Source organism: Symphodus melops, assembly GCF_947650265.1.
Source record: "Symphodus melops genome assembly, chromosome: 10".
NCBI lineage: Eukaryota > Metazoa > Chordata > Actinopteri > Labriformes > Labridae > Symphodus > Symphodus melops.
In genome coordinates, this window is record NC_136700.1 from 16,610,469 (window position 1) to 16,625,377 (window position 14,909).

The 14,909-nt window shown below is 39.2% G+C and overlaps 1 protein-coding gene across 1 annotated transcript in view; it reads right to left on the bottom strand.

Moving 5' to 3' along the window:
• The window catches only part of kcnab1a (potassium voltage-gated channel subfamily A regulatory beta subunit 1a), a gene marked incomplete at its 5' end in the record, with an annotated part of 89,353 nt that extends 76,896 nt beyond the window's left edge, over positions 1 to 12,457 (bottom strand). Inside the window, one exon of the mRNA XM_079354666.1 lies at positions 12,189 to 12,457. Coding sequence (XP_079210792.1) covers positions 12,189 to 12,457 — 269 coding nt within the window. The remainder of the gene's footprint in view (positions 1 to 12,188) is intronic.
• Positions 12,458 to 14,909: the final 2,452 nt, after the last annotated feature.

Genomic DNA, 14,909 nt, shown 5'->3' on the forward strand with positions numbered 1-14,909 from the left:
TGTGTGTCTGTTTGTAAGCACTGTGTCAAATTTATGACTGAGTGTATTATTGAGCAAGCTAGTGGTAAAAAACGGAATAGAAAAGTAGTTAGATACAGCAATCAGCAACAAGGATGCAAATGACAGACCTTTACGCTCTAAAACAAGCACTTGACTAACTGCTCCATATGAAAACTAAGAACATCACTCTACACCCTGACACACTGAAACACATTTCACAAAAATAGCATTCCAAACAGCAACGATAGGAGAGGGTGAGTGTGGAACATACAACTGACAAAAGTTCTACTCTAAACGGATTAAGACCTGGCTTTTCCTGAGCTGACATTGCTGCAGATATCTATGTCTATGACAGCAATCATCACACGTTCGATCCCCAGCTCCTGTTTCACCGGCGGCATATGAATGTGTATGAATGGGATTACCTATTTCAGAGGGTCTCAGCTACCTCTGCCATCGATGCGTGAATAGGTAGGTGTGACATGTGCTGTGAAAGCACTTTGAGAAGTCAGAAGACTAGAAAAGCATGGCACAAGCTCCAGTCTATTTACCATTTACCATGGTTCATCAGGTCCAGGAACATGACAGAATGGAGGTGAAGACCACTACCACAAGTTACCACAATGTACTGCAAACAAGGTGTTCTGTCTCACTCCATTCAAAGTAATTTATAACACTGGTTCAATGCAAAAAGTGATACATACTGTAGTGTCACGTTATTCAGTTTAACATAACCCATTAGAGCTGTCTGTTGCTTTAAAGCATTCATAATAATGATAATAATAATAATCTAGAAAGGGTCCTAGGACACCATGACACTTAAGTGAAGTTTGTAGAGCTATAAAAGGGATCGTTATCCTCCAAACATACACAAGCCACACACATCTCTGTGACCAACAAATTAAGAATTTAGAGAGAATACCAGCTCCTATGTTAAATATTCACTTGTTTTCCAACATGAATTAAGGATGAGCAATTGACGCATTTATCTGGATGGGTATGTCTGTCTGATTGTGTGTGTTTGGGCAGATGTATACTTTGACTCAGTTGAGTGCACAGTTTTGTTCACTGCTTCTCATATGTTGGTTTATTGAAAACAACCGCTTCGTTAGGCCCTGATTAAGAATCCAGGTTGACACATATACGCACACACACACACACACACACACACACACACACACACACACACACACACACACACACACACAGGAACACAGACACTGGAATTTAAAAAGAGTCAAATTAGTCCCCATCTTCATGTTTGAAGATTTAAATATTCAATAAAGTCAGTTTCTATTTTTAAGTTGTGTTACTCACACCCCTGAATCTCCAGCAGCTTCAAACTATAGATGTGTGTATTTGGTAATAAACTGTGAACACATAATGGAGTTTCTTATTTGGCACATTAATTATATCTGAGCAATTTGCAGTATGTTGGAATGATTTAAAATTTAATTTTCAGTGTTGTAAATTTTTTGTATACTTTATTCGGTCTTTTTCAAACTTAAAGACCTAAATCAGTGGGGAAGAGAAATAAGCAGAAAGTAAAGAAACAGAGGATGAAGAAAAAAGTGAGGGGCAGAAGAGAGCAGAAACAACTGTGGAGCAGCTGAATCTGTTTCACCTTCACACTAAGGTCCATCAGCAGACAGCTCCTTTAATCAGATGGACTGACAAACATCCAGACTGTCTGATCATGCAATTACACACACACACACACACACACACACACACACACACACACACACACACACACACACACACACACACACACACACACACACACACACACACACAAACACGCACTTGTACACCCGTGTGCACATGCCATATGCTTGATACTGTGACCTTTCCCCCCCCTGGAGGTTTAAATGCCCCCACAGTCACTTCTTCACCAAGCATTCCCTGCTCTCTATCCAATAATATCGTGAGCTTTTCATTAATCAATTTCCCCAAAGGCTGATTGAATTGATGTCTGCTTAAATTCAGCTTGTGTAATCAAATCGCAGAACAGTGCAAATGCCTCTCGACCTGATTTGACATCTAGGCTAAAAGGGGATGTACCAGGTGTGCATTTTTGGTTTTTACATGACATATTGATTGATAACAACAGTTGCTTTTTTAGATTAACTTTGATTTATGAAAACTATTATCTTCCCTTAAGTTCCAATTCAGTGTTTTCAACACTGTAAAGTGTTGCTGCACAACAATGGCATTATGCATTGTTTAACAAATGTAAATAGAAACAATGCAAAGGAAAAATGAAATGAATGAAAGTGAGGACTTCCAACCTTTAACTTACACAAAAATAGCAAATGGTGCTGTATCAGTTGTGTCATTTTAAATACAATATGTTTTAAATCATAAGAAAAAGGGGAGAAAAACACAAGTAAAGCTTTCAGGCTTTTTGTACATGGTTCACTGACATTGTCACCAAGCAACTGTGTCTGGCCCTGACTAGATAATTAGCGTTAACATTTGGAGCATTAGTCCTGATGATATATTGAATGCATATGTTCAGATTTGAGCAAAGTAATTTGTTACCATGGCCAACTTGGTAAAAAAAATAACCATTAATTGTACATGTCTGGGCTTTCTACAGCTAAAGATATAGTGATAAAGGATTTAAATGGTAAATGGACTTGAGCTTGTATACTGCTTTTCAAGTCTTCTGACTACTCAAAGCACTTTTACATTGCAGGTCACACCTCCCCATTTATACCCATCCTCACACTAATGGCAGAAGTTGAAATGGAAAGAGTCCATCGGTACTTTTCCAGTTCATTCACACTCACATGCTGCCGACAAAGCAGTGGGTAAGGTTTTTTGCCCAAGGACGCATAGGACATGAGGCTTCATAAACTGGGAATACCCCTGACCTTCCAAATGAAAGCTAACTGACTCTACCACAGACCCCCCTACATTTACATTAGTAACATGAGTTAAGTCTGGGTTTTTTAAGAGCGATCTTTCTCTCAACTGAAATGAAATTTCCTTTCTATTTGTGTGAGCGTGTCTGTGTGTTAGGTGGGCCGAGTACTTCACCACTGATATACGTTGATCTGACAGTGAGTGGACTAGTAGCTGTTTAAGGTTACTCTTAGTATAGATTAGAATAGTACATACATATCTGAAACTCAAAGGCACACACACACACACACACACACACACACAGCCCCACACATATGCAATGGTCCCACGGCAAAATGCAAACAGCACATTGCCATATGAGCCCCCGATGCCAGGTTAACCCAAGAGGGATAGACTGCCATACTTCGCTCCACTCCTTCTCCTCTACTTTCTTCTTCTCCATTGGTGGTCACACTCTGTGGTTTACTTTCCTCTGTACCCTACAATATAAGTTTGGATTGTGTTATTATTACTAACATAAACATTATTATTACTCTGATTGTATGTGTTCAAAAATGTTGCAGAATATAGCTACAGAATCAGTGGTGACAGAGCCCAGGGAATGAAAGAGCAGTTCAAATGACCAAAATACAGCTGATGGAAATGTTAAGCCAACAGCCCTTTCCAAATATAAAACACACGGACATCAGTGTCCAACAAAGTCTGTGGAGCATCATGATGGTGGAATGAAAACGATCTTTGTATTAATGATATCTATCTTGTGGTGCGGTTAGAGTTAGAGTTATCAGAATCTACAGTTAAAAACAAAACCTCTGCCAGGGAATCATTCCTCTCTTCTCGTCTCCACTGGAAACAATAACACAATGAAGGCAGAGCAGTTTCGTGCTGCTTTCAAGCCTGAGGGCTGAGCAGCAATCCAAAGTGTTCCAATCATACTCACTCAATCTAATCTCCAGCATGAAGCTTTGGCACAGATGACAAACCAAATGAAGAACAACACACACACATGACAGAAGTGGAACCAGTGCCTGAGGAACACTGTCCTGAAGTGGTTTATCTTTAAAAACAACAACATGGGGGACATCCAATTGGAGGATGATTATGCCTAAATATTTTTCTCATATTTCCTATTTTGAATTAAATGTCTGAATAAAATGTTTTGCTCGTGCTTAATTTAAAAGATTCTAAAGTTAACATGAACAATGAAATAAAATCTGCATTACAGTGATACATTTAGCATTAGTATATCCACAGTGTCAGTTTAAATTAATGTCAACAAAACAGTCCAAGATAATCCAGGCAAGTAAAGAAAAACTCATGGCAGCCTATATCTATACATCCTTCAGTGTTGTGTTGGTGCATTTTCACTTTTTCTAAAGTTCAAAACATTTTTTACAGCATTTTCCTCATCTCACATCGTATTGCATCTTACTCTCTCAGTTACCAGTATCTCGGTAAAACTTTTCTTTTCCATAAAAAAAACAACAAAATAATAATAATGTATGTGTGTGTAATGTAAACATAAAATCAAGTAAAGTGGATATAAGCCCTCAACCAAGTGCAATCCAAAGACCAAGAGTTATAAATTCCTGTTCCATAACATATGGAAACAACATCAAGCGCTCTTGGCAGAAATACTGTGAGGGTAGTCATGTCAACAAATTACCCTGTGGATGTGAGCCTTGATGCACTGAGAAGGAGTTCTTCAAAATAATTCTGCAATCATTCAACCTTACACACATAAGTACACACACACACACACACACACACACAAACAACAGTGCTGTTACCTGTAGACCATGCCGGTCCTGCTCTTGATGGAATCGTGCAGCGAAAGTGAATGGAAGTTGAGGAACTCCTCCAGCTGTTTGAGCTCCACTACACTGTTTGGTTTGTTTGCCGTCCACAACATCAGAGGAGCAAGGGTCCGGGGACCTGTCTCTGCAGACGTTTGCCTGACAAGACGGCCCTGACCTTGGGTCTGGACCCCACCTTGCCCTCCTCCATGTACTCTGGCCCCCTTCTGCTTTGGGTTGGGGATCTCAGGACATGTAGCTTTGTACAGGTACATCTTCTCTCTTCACTTTATCCTCTCTTTCAGTCTCTCCCGTCTTCTGGGAGTCGGTCCCACAAACATGTACGCTCAAAGTAATCCAGGTAGGCCTCTCGCCCACACACACATCTCTACACGGAGCTGAGAACTGTATGTGTGTCTGTTTGTGTGAGTGTAATAAACACTTAAAGAAAAGTAAAGTCTTCCTCTGGATAAAGCGCTAAGTACATCATGTTCCTTTCATTAGAAAAAGAAAGGGAAAAAAGAAACGCAGAAAAATCCAACTTGACTTTAAACAGTATTGAGTCCAATCTGTCTGCAGGCTGCACATCCATACAGAAAAAGAAGAGGTTTTGCCTTCACATGTGCTGCTCAATCAGCACTGTGCCACATATGTTATCAGTACACATACACACGTGCAGACAGCAATAGACACAGCTATCCCAGTCTCTCTGCTCTTCTCTGCTCTGCTCTCTCTCTTTCACACAACCCACACTCTCATGCCGCCACTTTGCCCCTCTGCCCAGCCAGTCTACATTATGAGCTTAGTTTGGTTTTGCTCCCTATTAAATAGCAGGGGAATCTGGGACATTTTTCCCGCCCTCCCTCTCTTTCTCTCTATCTTTCTGTCAATTACTCTCTCTCTCTCTCTCTCTCTCTCTTTTTACCCTTAACTCCCTCTTAGCTTCTCTCCCACTCTCTCCTCCACATCATCCCTCTTTGTCTTTTAGTATTCCCTCTGTCAGAAGCCCTTTCACTTACTCCAGATTTTCTCCCTTTTCTTTTCCGGCTTTTTTTTTCTCCTGCTTTTTCATTTTTTTTCAAATGTATTTACAAATGTTGGCCAATTGATTCACTTTTCATACCCCCCGCCCAATAGTTTTATTTTATATCTGTTATCTTTCTTTTCTTACCCTGTACCATCTTTCTCTCCTGTCTCTCTCAAAATGAAAAGTGAACTTTGGAATTTGGCCCATGACAAAAACCTAAACCTTCTGAGACACACACACACACACACACACACACACACACACACACACACACACACACACACACACACACACACACACAGTTAACAGCATTTTTTCTTCACTGAAGTGGGCCATAAAATAAGAGGGTAAGAGGGAGAAGCCTCTTCCTCTGGTTTGTTTTACCCTGTTATCGTTCTCTGACATACACACACACATACATACATCAAAACACACTGTATACAGTCTCTCACCTCTGGCCCCCTCTTGGGAGAGTTCAGTGACATCATGTTTGGTCCTCCAGTGGATTGTGGGAATCTTGAGAAATGCCATTCTCCCATATCAGGACTTTTGAGTTTAGGCACACACTGTCGTTGCCCCCACCCACCAACACACACACACACACACACACACACACACACACACACACACACACACACACACACACACACACACACACACACACACACACACACACACACACACACACACACACACACACACACACACACACACACACACACACACACACACACACACACACATGCACAGACACACACACAAAATACAAATAAAACTACAACTTTGGTTATTATTTCGTATTGCATTGTATTTTTATGTGTTACAGAAAATTAGGAAACTCACTCAAAGACGAAGAATTAGTTGACAAACACAGAAGTTAGGAGGTAGCAGAGGGGCAGCTGCATCCATTGTCCAGCAAGATGGATGGAAAAACTGATCCAGCCTGGCAACAGGAATGTCAGCTGAGCTTATGCAATGCAAGAGTGTGTTTACAGTGTATTTATAGACACTAGATGTTCACACATGATACACATTTGCACATTGTGATATAGCTTCATGTTTAAACAGTCATTTCTGTATAATAAATATTTTATATGCTTTTTCGTTTATGTTATTTGAGCTGTCATGAATGCTGACCTGGAACAGTCAAAAAAAATTTAGCTACTCAGCATCTGGGCAGATGACAAGAATACCTGGAAAGAAAGAGAGAGAGATAGAAGGAAGTGAGGGCTCTGGTGGAGGCTTCTAACAGTGGGCATTTGAATACCAAGGAACCAAAAGTAAATATCCCAATAAATATTAGTGTTTCACATACTTTCATTCTGTACTGTAGATTGTTTTTGTTCATTTCACCCGCCAAGAGACCAATTAGCCATGTTTTTTCTGTCTATTTCATTTTACTCCAATCACCCGCACAGGCACTCCTCCATAAGTTGAATCCCTATACAATGATTGCATATGTCTAATGATTATCCAGAGTGCACAGTATGATAGAAACAGAACAAGTAGAACAACTTAACCAAGAACAAAACAGTATCGGTTTTTTGTGGATTCATTTGAAAAAAATGGTTAGAGGACTGAGGTTTGTGTCCACATTGTAATCATTTGCATTCTGTCTTACAGTGTAACAGATGAAGCTCTTTCTATGCCATCTGACTCTATGACAGCAATAATTATGCCAGTGATCATTCTCCAACCCCTCAGGGATTGTCCTGCTCCTGTTTAACACCAGTGAGTTGGCCTACATTTTTAACTAAATCCCATTGTTATTTTCACTGAAAATCTAAACCAGCTTAATGCAGAAGCCTGAGAGCAAAGAGAGGATGATTGTATTATATTATAATAACAAAATACATATAGTCTGCTATACAACAAGTCAATGATTTACTTATAATTCTAACAATTCACTTAGTGGATGCTTTTATTCAAAGCACTGTACATCAGAGAATAAGTACAACACTAGCAAGAATCTAGAAAAAAGAAAACAACATCAGTAAGTGCAAACAAACACACACGTGCTGACAAGCTATGCACAGAGGCAAAGCACAGCATTGACAGCAGTTATTAAGAGCTCTAAACAGTATAGAAGCCATCTTAAAAGTCGTCATCATCAAACAAAACCATTATCATTGCCATCATCATCAATCAAGACCATCACCATCATCCTTATTAAGGCCTTCTTGAAAGAGCCGGGTCTTTAGCTTTTTCTTTATAGTATAAAAGGACTCTGGAGATCGAATGGAGTTTGGAAGTTTGTTCCACCACCAGGGGGCAACGAAGGAGAAAAGTCCAGTTAGCCATCAGATGCCTTTCATTGACAGAGCATAGTGGTTGGCAGGAAGTGTAGATTTTAGAGTTTAGGTAAGAAGGACAAATTGCGGTGCTGTTTTGTAAGTGGATATGAGCAATATCATCTCTGTAAGAACAGAGTAGTAACATGCTTTTTAGGTAGATGGGAGACAAGTCGTGCTGCTGCATTTGGTATCATTTGCAGGGGTTTGATAGTGCATGTAGGATGGCCTGCCAGTAGAGACTTGGGAGCTGTGGGGCATGTTCTGACAGGTAAGGTCTGATCTTCCTGATGTTGAACAGGGCAAATCAACATGACCGGGCAGTCGAGGCCACTTGAACCTAAGATGTCAGCAATCATGACACCCAGGGCAGACTTACAAGCATTTCTAGAGCTTATAAGCTGTTCTAAAGTTCCTTTTGTTCTGTCTTTTTGTTCTTTTCACCTACTAGAGGTTTACTAAAGATTAACCAAGAAGAAAAAACATTGAAATCCATTTTGTAGAACTTAAAAGAAGAGTGTATGTTTAGACTTTTAAAGTACTTCGTTAAATGATTGCATGATTGACTGACTGACTGACTGACTGACTGATTCATATACTGACTGATGATGGATTGACTGAATGATTGATTGATTAATATACTAACTGATTATTTGATTGATTGACTGACTGACTGACTGATTTTTGATTGATTGATTGACTCACTGATTGACGAACTGATTATTAAATGCTTGACTGACTGACGACTGACTGACTGATTGATCGATTGATTGACTGACTGACTGACTGACTGATTAATTGATCGATTGATTCACTGACTGACAGACTCACTGACTGACTGACTAGTGGATTGGTTGATTAACTGACTTATTGATTGACTGACTGACTCATTGATTGATTCATTTATTGATTAATGCTTTATCAAGAATTGTTTACAATGTAGTCCTCCTTCGTTTTCATAGAATACATGATTTCACAACACAAATTAGTGGATTGCTAACATCAGCAGGAGAAAATAAAAGTAAGCACTGAACAATAAAGCAAATCAGACAAATAACGTTATCCCTAATAATATCACCTTGTTAGCTCATTCTGCATTAAACACACGTTCTAAATGAAAAAAGGAATTCATGTTGTTATTATTTCCACAGAAAGAAAAGATGATATAGTTGCCCCTATCCAGCAAAGCAAAATATATAAATAAAGAAGTCAATAAATAATGAGAACATTAGGAGTAATTTAAAAAAGATGTATTTTTAAAAAAGTAAGTTTCCATTAGATTAACTTGTAGCAGGATAAAAGGGCTTTTTTAACTCAATTATAGTCTGGGAATCCTGTTCTGCACTAGGTTTTATGCAAAAATCCCCAGGGTAGCTCCCTGGGGATTTTTGCATCTGAGCAATTGCTGCGATTCAAATGAAAGAGAGGATATTCAGTCATAGCATGAGAGCTGGTAAGCAGAGGCATGGGAGGGAGAGAGAGAGAGAGGCATGGCTCGGCTTATTTGCAAGAAGGTGGCAAATAATCTCATGCAAATGTATTTGTGGGTCAGAGTATATCGTTGTGTTATAATAATAAATTACACAAGTATGTTTTATATGAGTCCATGAAGAACATCTTTGCTGATGTTATAATGATCCACACAATGTTTATTGGAAGTCCATTGAGCTCATCCCTTTCAAAACACATACCTATTTAATAGGCCCATATTCTCACACTATCCTACTGCATATACAGCTAATCTGTCAGTCGAGCCTTGACAGGCTGTCATCATATCTTCATGAGCCTGTAAATAAGAGAATGCTAAGTGTGTCCGTCAGCATGTCACCAAGCCGACTATAAAAAGGAACACTACAAGACAACACTACAATCCAAAATACTAATATGATGCAGTATTTAACTTGTATTTTCAATTGGGGAAGTTAGATATACACTAATAACATAGTAAGGTAATGTATTCAACAAAACAACATCCTTTATTTATGCACAAGTATCTATATGCTGTATCTCAAGAACTGTAATAGCTACAGATGTACTAGGTAGTAAAACATCTGCAAGACCCAACTTTATATTCAACTTCAATACATTCATTTGGCTTAATACCAATAAATTTCGAGTTATTAAGGAAAAAACACATTTTTGGATGGACATCTTGAATTTTGAGGCCGCCGTGTTGGAATTTTGCATGGCCAGCATTATTTTATAAAATAGTAGGGTTTGAAGAGTATATGTACCAAATTTGATGCTTGTATCACAAAGTGAACGATTCTGGCTATATGTGCAATTATCTGCTCCACTACTTGTTTGTGTTGTCTGTTTCCCCCTGTCTGTCTTGATCCTCCCGTTTCTCATTCCCCTGTCAGTCTGTGCGTAAACAGTGGGGGTGCGGCAGCCAGCTGAAACTCATCTGCAACCACCAGAATATATCATGCATCATCTCATGTGGTATAGTAGTTCTGAATCTTTCATGGTGTTTGTATTGTTATCATCATTGTTAGCCTCCATGCTAACTCCCTCGTGTTTTTTCTACCCTTCAAGGACGCATTACTCACCTGTTGCCAGACTGCTGCTTGTTTGCCCTGCACTACCTACACCCGTTTTGGACACTTGGATCTTCACTGGGAATCACTCACCACGTTTGCACATACAGAGCATGCACGGGCATGGCTTCACGGATCCCTGGAAGTCACTTCACCCCCTTGTTGTTCAATTTTGAGTATTCACCATTAAAGAACCATGTTAATTGTATTCCTGTGTCTGACTCATGCATTTGGGTCCAAATATAATCAACTGTGTGTATCGTAATACTTTCTACATTAACACTGCAAACCAATAATAAATGTGAATTTGCCATGTGCTAGATTGAAGGCAACAACAAAATATAATGACAATGCACATGGCTGATTAAGCAAAGCCAGTTTGGAAGTGGCAGATGTAACTCCATAAATGATGTAACCTGATGAGTGTCCATTAATATCTTAAAGAAATACAGCGGTCAAAACAGCTCTGAAACACACAACACAAATATCTTCCTGTTTTTGTCTATTCTGTTCTAAACTAAATGGTGTGTTTCTGTAAACGTCAGAAAATTCACTTCTCTGATAAGTTTACAAATATAGGCTACTGTATTTTAGAAATCTTTTTGAATTAAGACATTTCTAGCGTAATAGCCGAGTTTCCCCTCTACTAAAAAAAATGTCACTCTGCAAAATAATGGCTCCCTAAGTATTTGTGAGAACCATTTTGTCACCACACTGGACCCCTGGTTCTTAATCGTCTTTGTTTCTTTACTGCTTGGATTCGTTATATAAATTAGAGGGTGAACAGAGTCAAAACCAGCTGGGAGCCTGGAGAATGAAGACAGAGTGAAGAAAAGAGAGATAGAAGAAAGGCTGGACTACAAACTGATGAATGTGGAGCTTAGGCTTGAATGATTGGAATGGGACACTGATGGATTAGACATTTAGCAGCAAGAAAGGAGAGAAGAGCTACAAGAGGGAAGACATGACAAGGAAAAGGGGGGGTTGGTAACACAATACTGAAAATATCCATGTGAGGGAAGATAGAGGGAAAAAAAACAAGGAATGATGGGGAAAAAAAGGATCACAACCTTTCTTAACTTATATTATTACTTCCAAAAGTAAAAACGATTAAATGTTTCACAGCCTTAACCAATTCCATCGGTGTTTTGTGTCCATCAGTCACACAGACAGGAATCAAAACACTCCCTGCAGCCTCTATGTTTTGTCACCATGGCGTTTAAAGATGTCAACACGGTCTGAAGCAGCAAGACAGATGCTGGCTGTTAGCACTGCAGCCAGATCAGGTAACACAACTCTAAGCTGGGAGTCGTTATAACCAGCGTGACTCCTGTGACACACAAAGGGGAAACGCTTGTCATCAGATAGCACTGAGAGTCCAGCCCTAAAATACTTTAGTAATCTATCAGTGGACATGAAAAAACCAAGTGTCTTCAGTGGTTGTTGCTGAACACCCATGCACAACTGAAAATCGCTGGTTGCAGTGTTAATGATTTGTAGAGAAGTAAAGCGTGTGTGTGTGTGCGTGCGTGTGTGTGTTTGTGTGTTTAGAAGTTTTAAAGCATTTCTGAGATAATCTGTTGCATTGTGGCAACTGTCTGCATGCTATTTAAACTTGCTCTCTCACAAAAACATATTCATACACTCACAGGGCTTAACTGACCTGTAGGGCATGCCAGTCTTATTTGCAACTGTGTCCTCTTTGCCCAGTCCGAACATTTTTAGGTACCAGTTGGTCTCCATTTCTCTGATCAGCGCAGCCTTGCTCCTCATCTGTGCCCCCTGCCTTCCGGATGTGGAATTACGCTTGGCATCCTGGGAGTTGCTGCGGTGGGCTTTCGTCCCACTGAGAGAGGCCACCGATTGTTTGCGGTGCACATTGGGTGGCGGGTGTCCCCCAACTCCTCCCCCGCTGCTGCGGGCCGCTAACATGGCCCCAGAGGGTGCCCCCTTCCCTCAAGGGCAGAGTTCAGAGAGCAAGGTGACGAGAAGGTGCTTGAGGTTTCCAAGTCTGTCTTCTTCTTTCTTATCTACTCAAGCCTCAAGGGATTATACATGTTCAAAGAAAGCTTTTCAGTTGGGCCTTAATCTTTCTGATTTTTTAGCCATGCATCCTCAGGAGTTATCACTTTCCTAATTTACTGCCTGAATCATGTTTTAAACCTAGCACTGTCTATTTGTTAGGAGGTCTTTTTTTCTACTCTTTTCATCTGTCAGATTGTTAGTGTATCTCCTTTCTGTGTCTTTCTGTGTTTGTCTCTGTGCAGTGTGCTCTTGGTCTCTTATAGCCTCATCCAGCCTGAAACAGGATCCTGGTTTCCTTGTCTCGTCGTCACAGCCTACCCTGGCCTAAAAGGACAGAGCCAAACATGCCATGGTGTCGACAATGTGTTAACACTCATACACAATTACACACAAAATCGTACACTCACACGCCATCTCTCTCACATAACCTGATATATAATAAAACAACTTAGTAGAGAAACTATATCAAAACTCACACTGCGTACATGTGTGGTCAAACAAGGATAATGAAATAATAAAATTATGCTTTTAATTTTAGATTCAGGCAATAAAATAAGAAAGTGGTTCAAAGCAGATTAACAAATATTCCCCACATCTCCCTCATCATCAGTGGAACACATGATGTAGCTTAAATCACAAAGGTTTTTACAGTAACAACTCTATATATACACACCTCCTGGACTATTTCAGATTCTTAGTATCTTGACACCATTCCTTGTGTAATTGGACTCCAGGCTTGTGTAGGAGAAACACAAATTGACACCTTTGCCAGGAATAACAAAGTGGAAATTGCAAACCATCAACTATGTGAGAACAGATGCATGCTATGTTAAATATTGTTTCCTATTTTAGACATACCATTTAGCCAAAACAGTATAACTGTAGAATACAAAAAGTACAGGCCTCCTACCTTCCTGGAATTCACAATTCCTTGTAAACTACCTCATGGAGGCTCCGTGTGAGGTTTGTGTTTCACTAAGGTTGTATTGGTGTGTTTGTTGCAAGTTCAAAGTTCAAACACCAAAGAGCCATTATGGCTCGCCTCTTGAAAAAAAATTAAAGAAATTAGCTAAATATATATATATATATATATATATATATATATATATATATATATATATATATATATATATATATATATATATATATAAATGTATATAAAATGCATATAATTTTTTTGGGGTGGCCTGAACACACCTGAGAGAACAATAAAAAGACAAAATAGGGATATGCAAAATAAGGACACCATTTTGATGTAGGGAAATAGGAGATACTACTACTTGTTTTGTATTGTTTGTAGTAAAGTGGGACCCATGGTAGTCAGATGTGCATTCATATCAGCATATCAGGAAACTGCAACAGGGAAGAAGAGGACGAGGGCAGCCATTTACCAAACTTCTCAACACAAGTTGAGCCAAATACACAAAGAGGATCAAAGTCAATCTCTTTAAGATGTAAGAGGACTGAGTAAGAATTTTGACCCAGCGTGAGCTTCATTTATTATTAAAGAAGGCTCAGTAAGTTTATGACATACATGTCCAAACGGAAAACAAAGAGAGCTATAGCAAAGTCAAAGCCAGTTGCTATGTTTTGTAAATGTTGTACAATTACATTTCATAACCAAATAATGTCAATCATAAGAATCTGATTAAACTAATGGAAACTTGTCACAGCCAGATTATGAAGTAGAATTTATCGAAGTTCAGCTTTCTTTAATGAAATACCTAAATACAAAGATCAGTAAGATTTTCAAAAGGGTTAGGGTTAAATATAGAAATTCAGCAGGAAGTCAATTTTCAGAAATTCCTGCAGCCACCCATCAGATTTTAAGATAATCATAGATTCTAGAGGGAGTTTACCAGCTAAAATGTTCACAGAGCCTTAAAACACTGCTGACAATAAATGTAAATATTGTTAACAAGATCATTAAAATCAAATTGAAAAGATCAAACATTGGTTGTCATGCTTCGATCAGAACCTACATTCCAAACTAGTTCTCTAATTTACCTCTTAGTGGCTTTTCAAATTCAATTCTTCTTTCTTTTTGTCTTACATAGCAGTCGCAAGTTCAGTAAAGTGTGAGTATGTGTGTAAAGCTGTATGGTCTGCGGATCATCCTGATTTTAAAACAAAAACCCTGACAATAGCATTCTTAGAGGTCAAGTTTATAGATCAGTGCTAGCGTGTCAGCTCTTAATTATTTAGACGGGAAATGAGACCCTGATGGCTCACTGGACATGTCCCGTACCTAGGGGAAAAGGTTGGGGTCACTACTTGTCTTGTCTCTGTCTGTGGTCAACAGTAAGCATTGAACATGTTCTTAAGCTTTCATTGTACCACACACTTGTGTTATCAACAG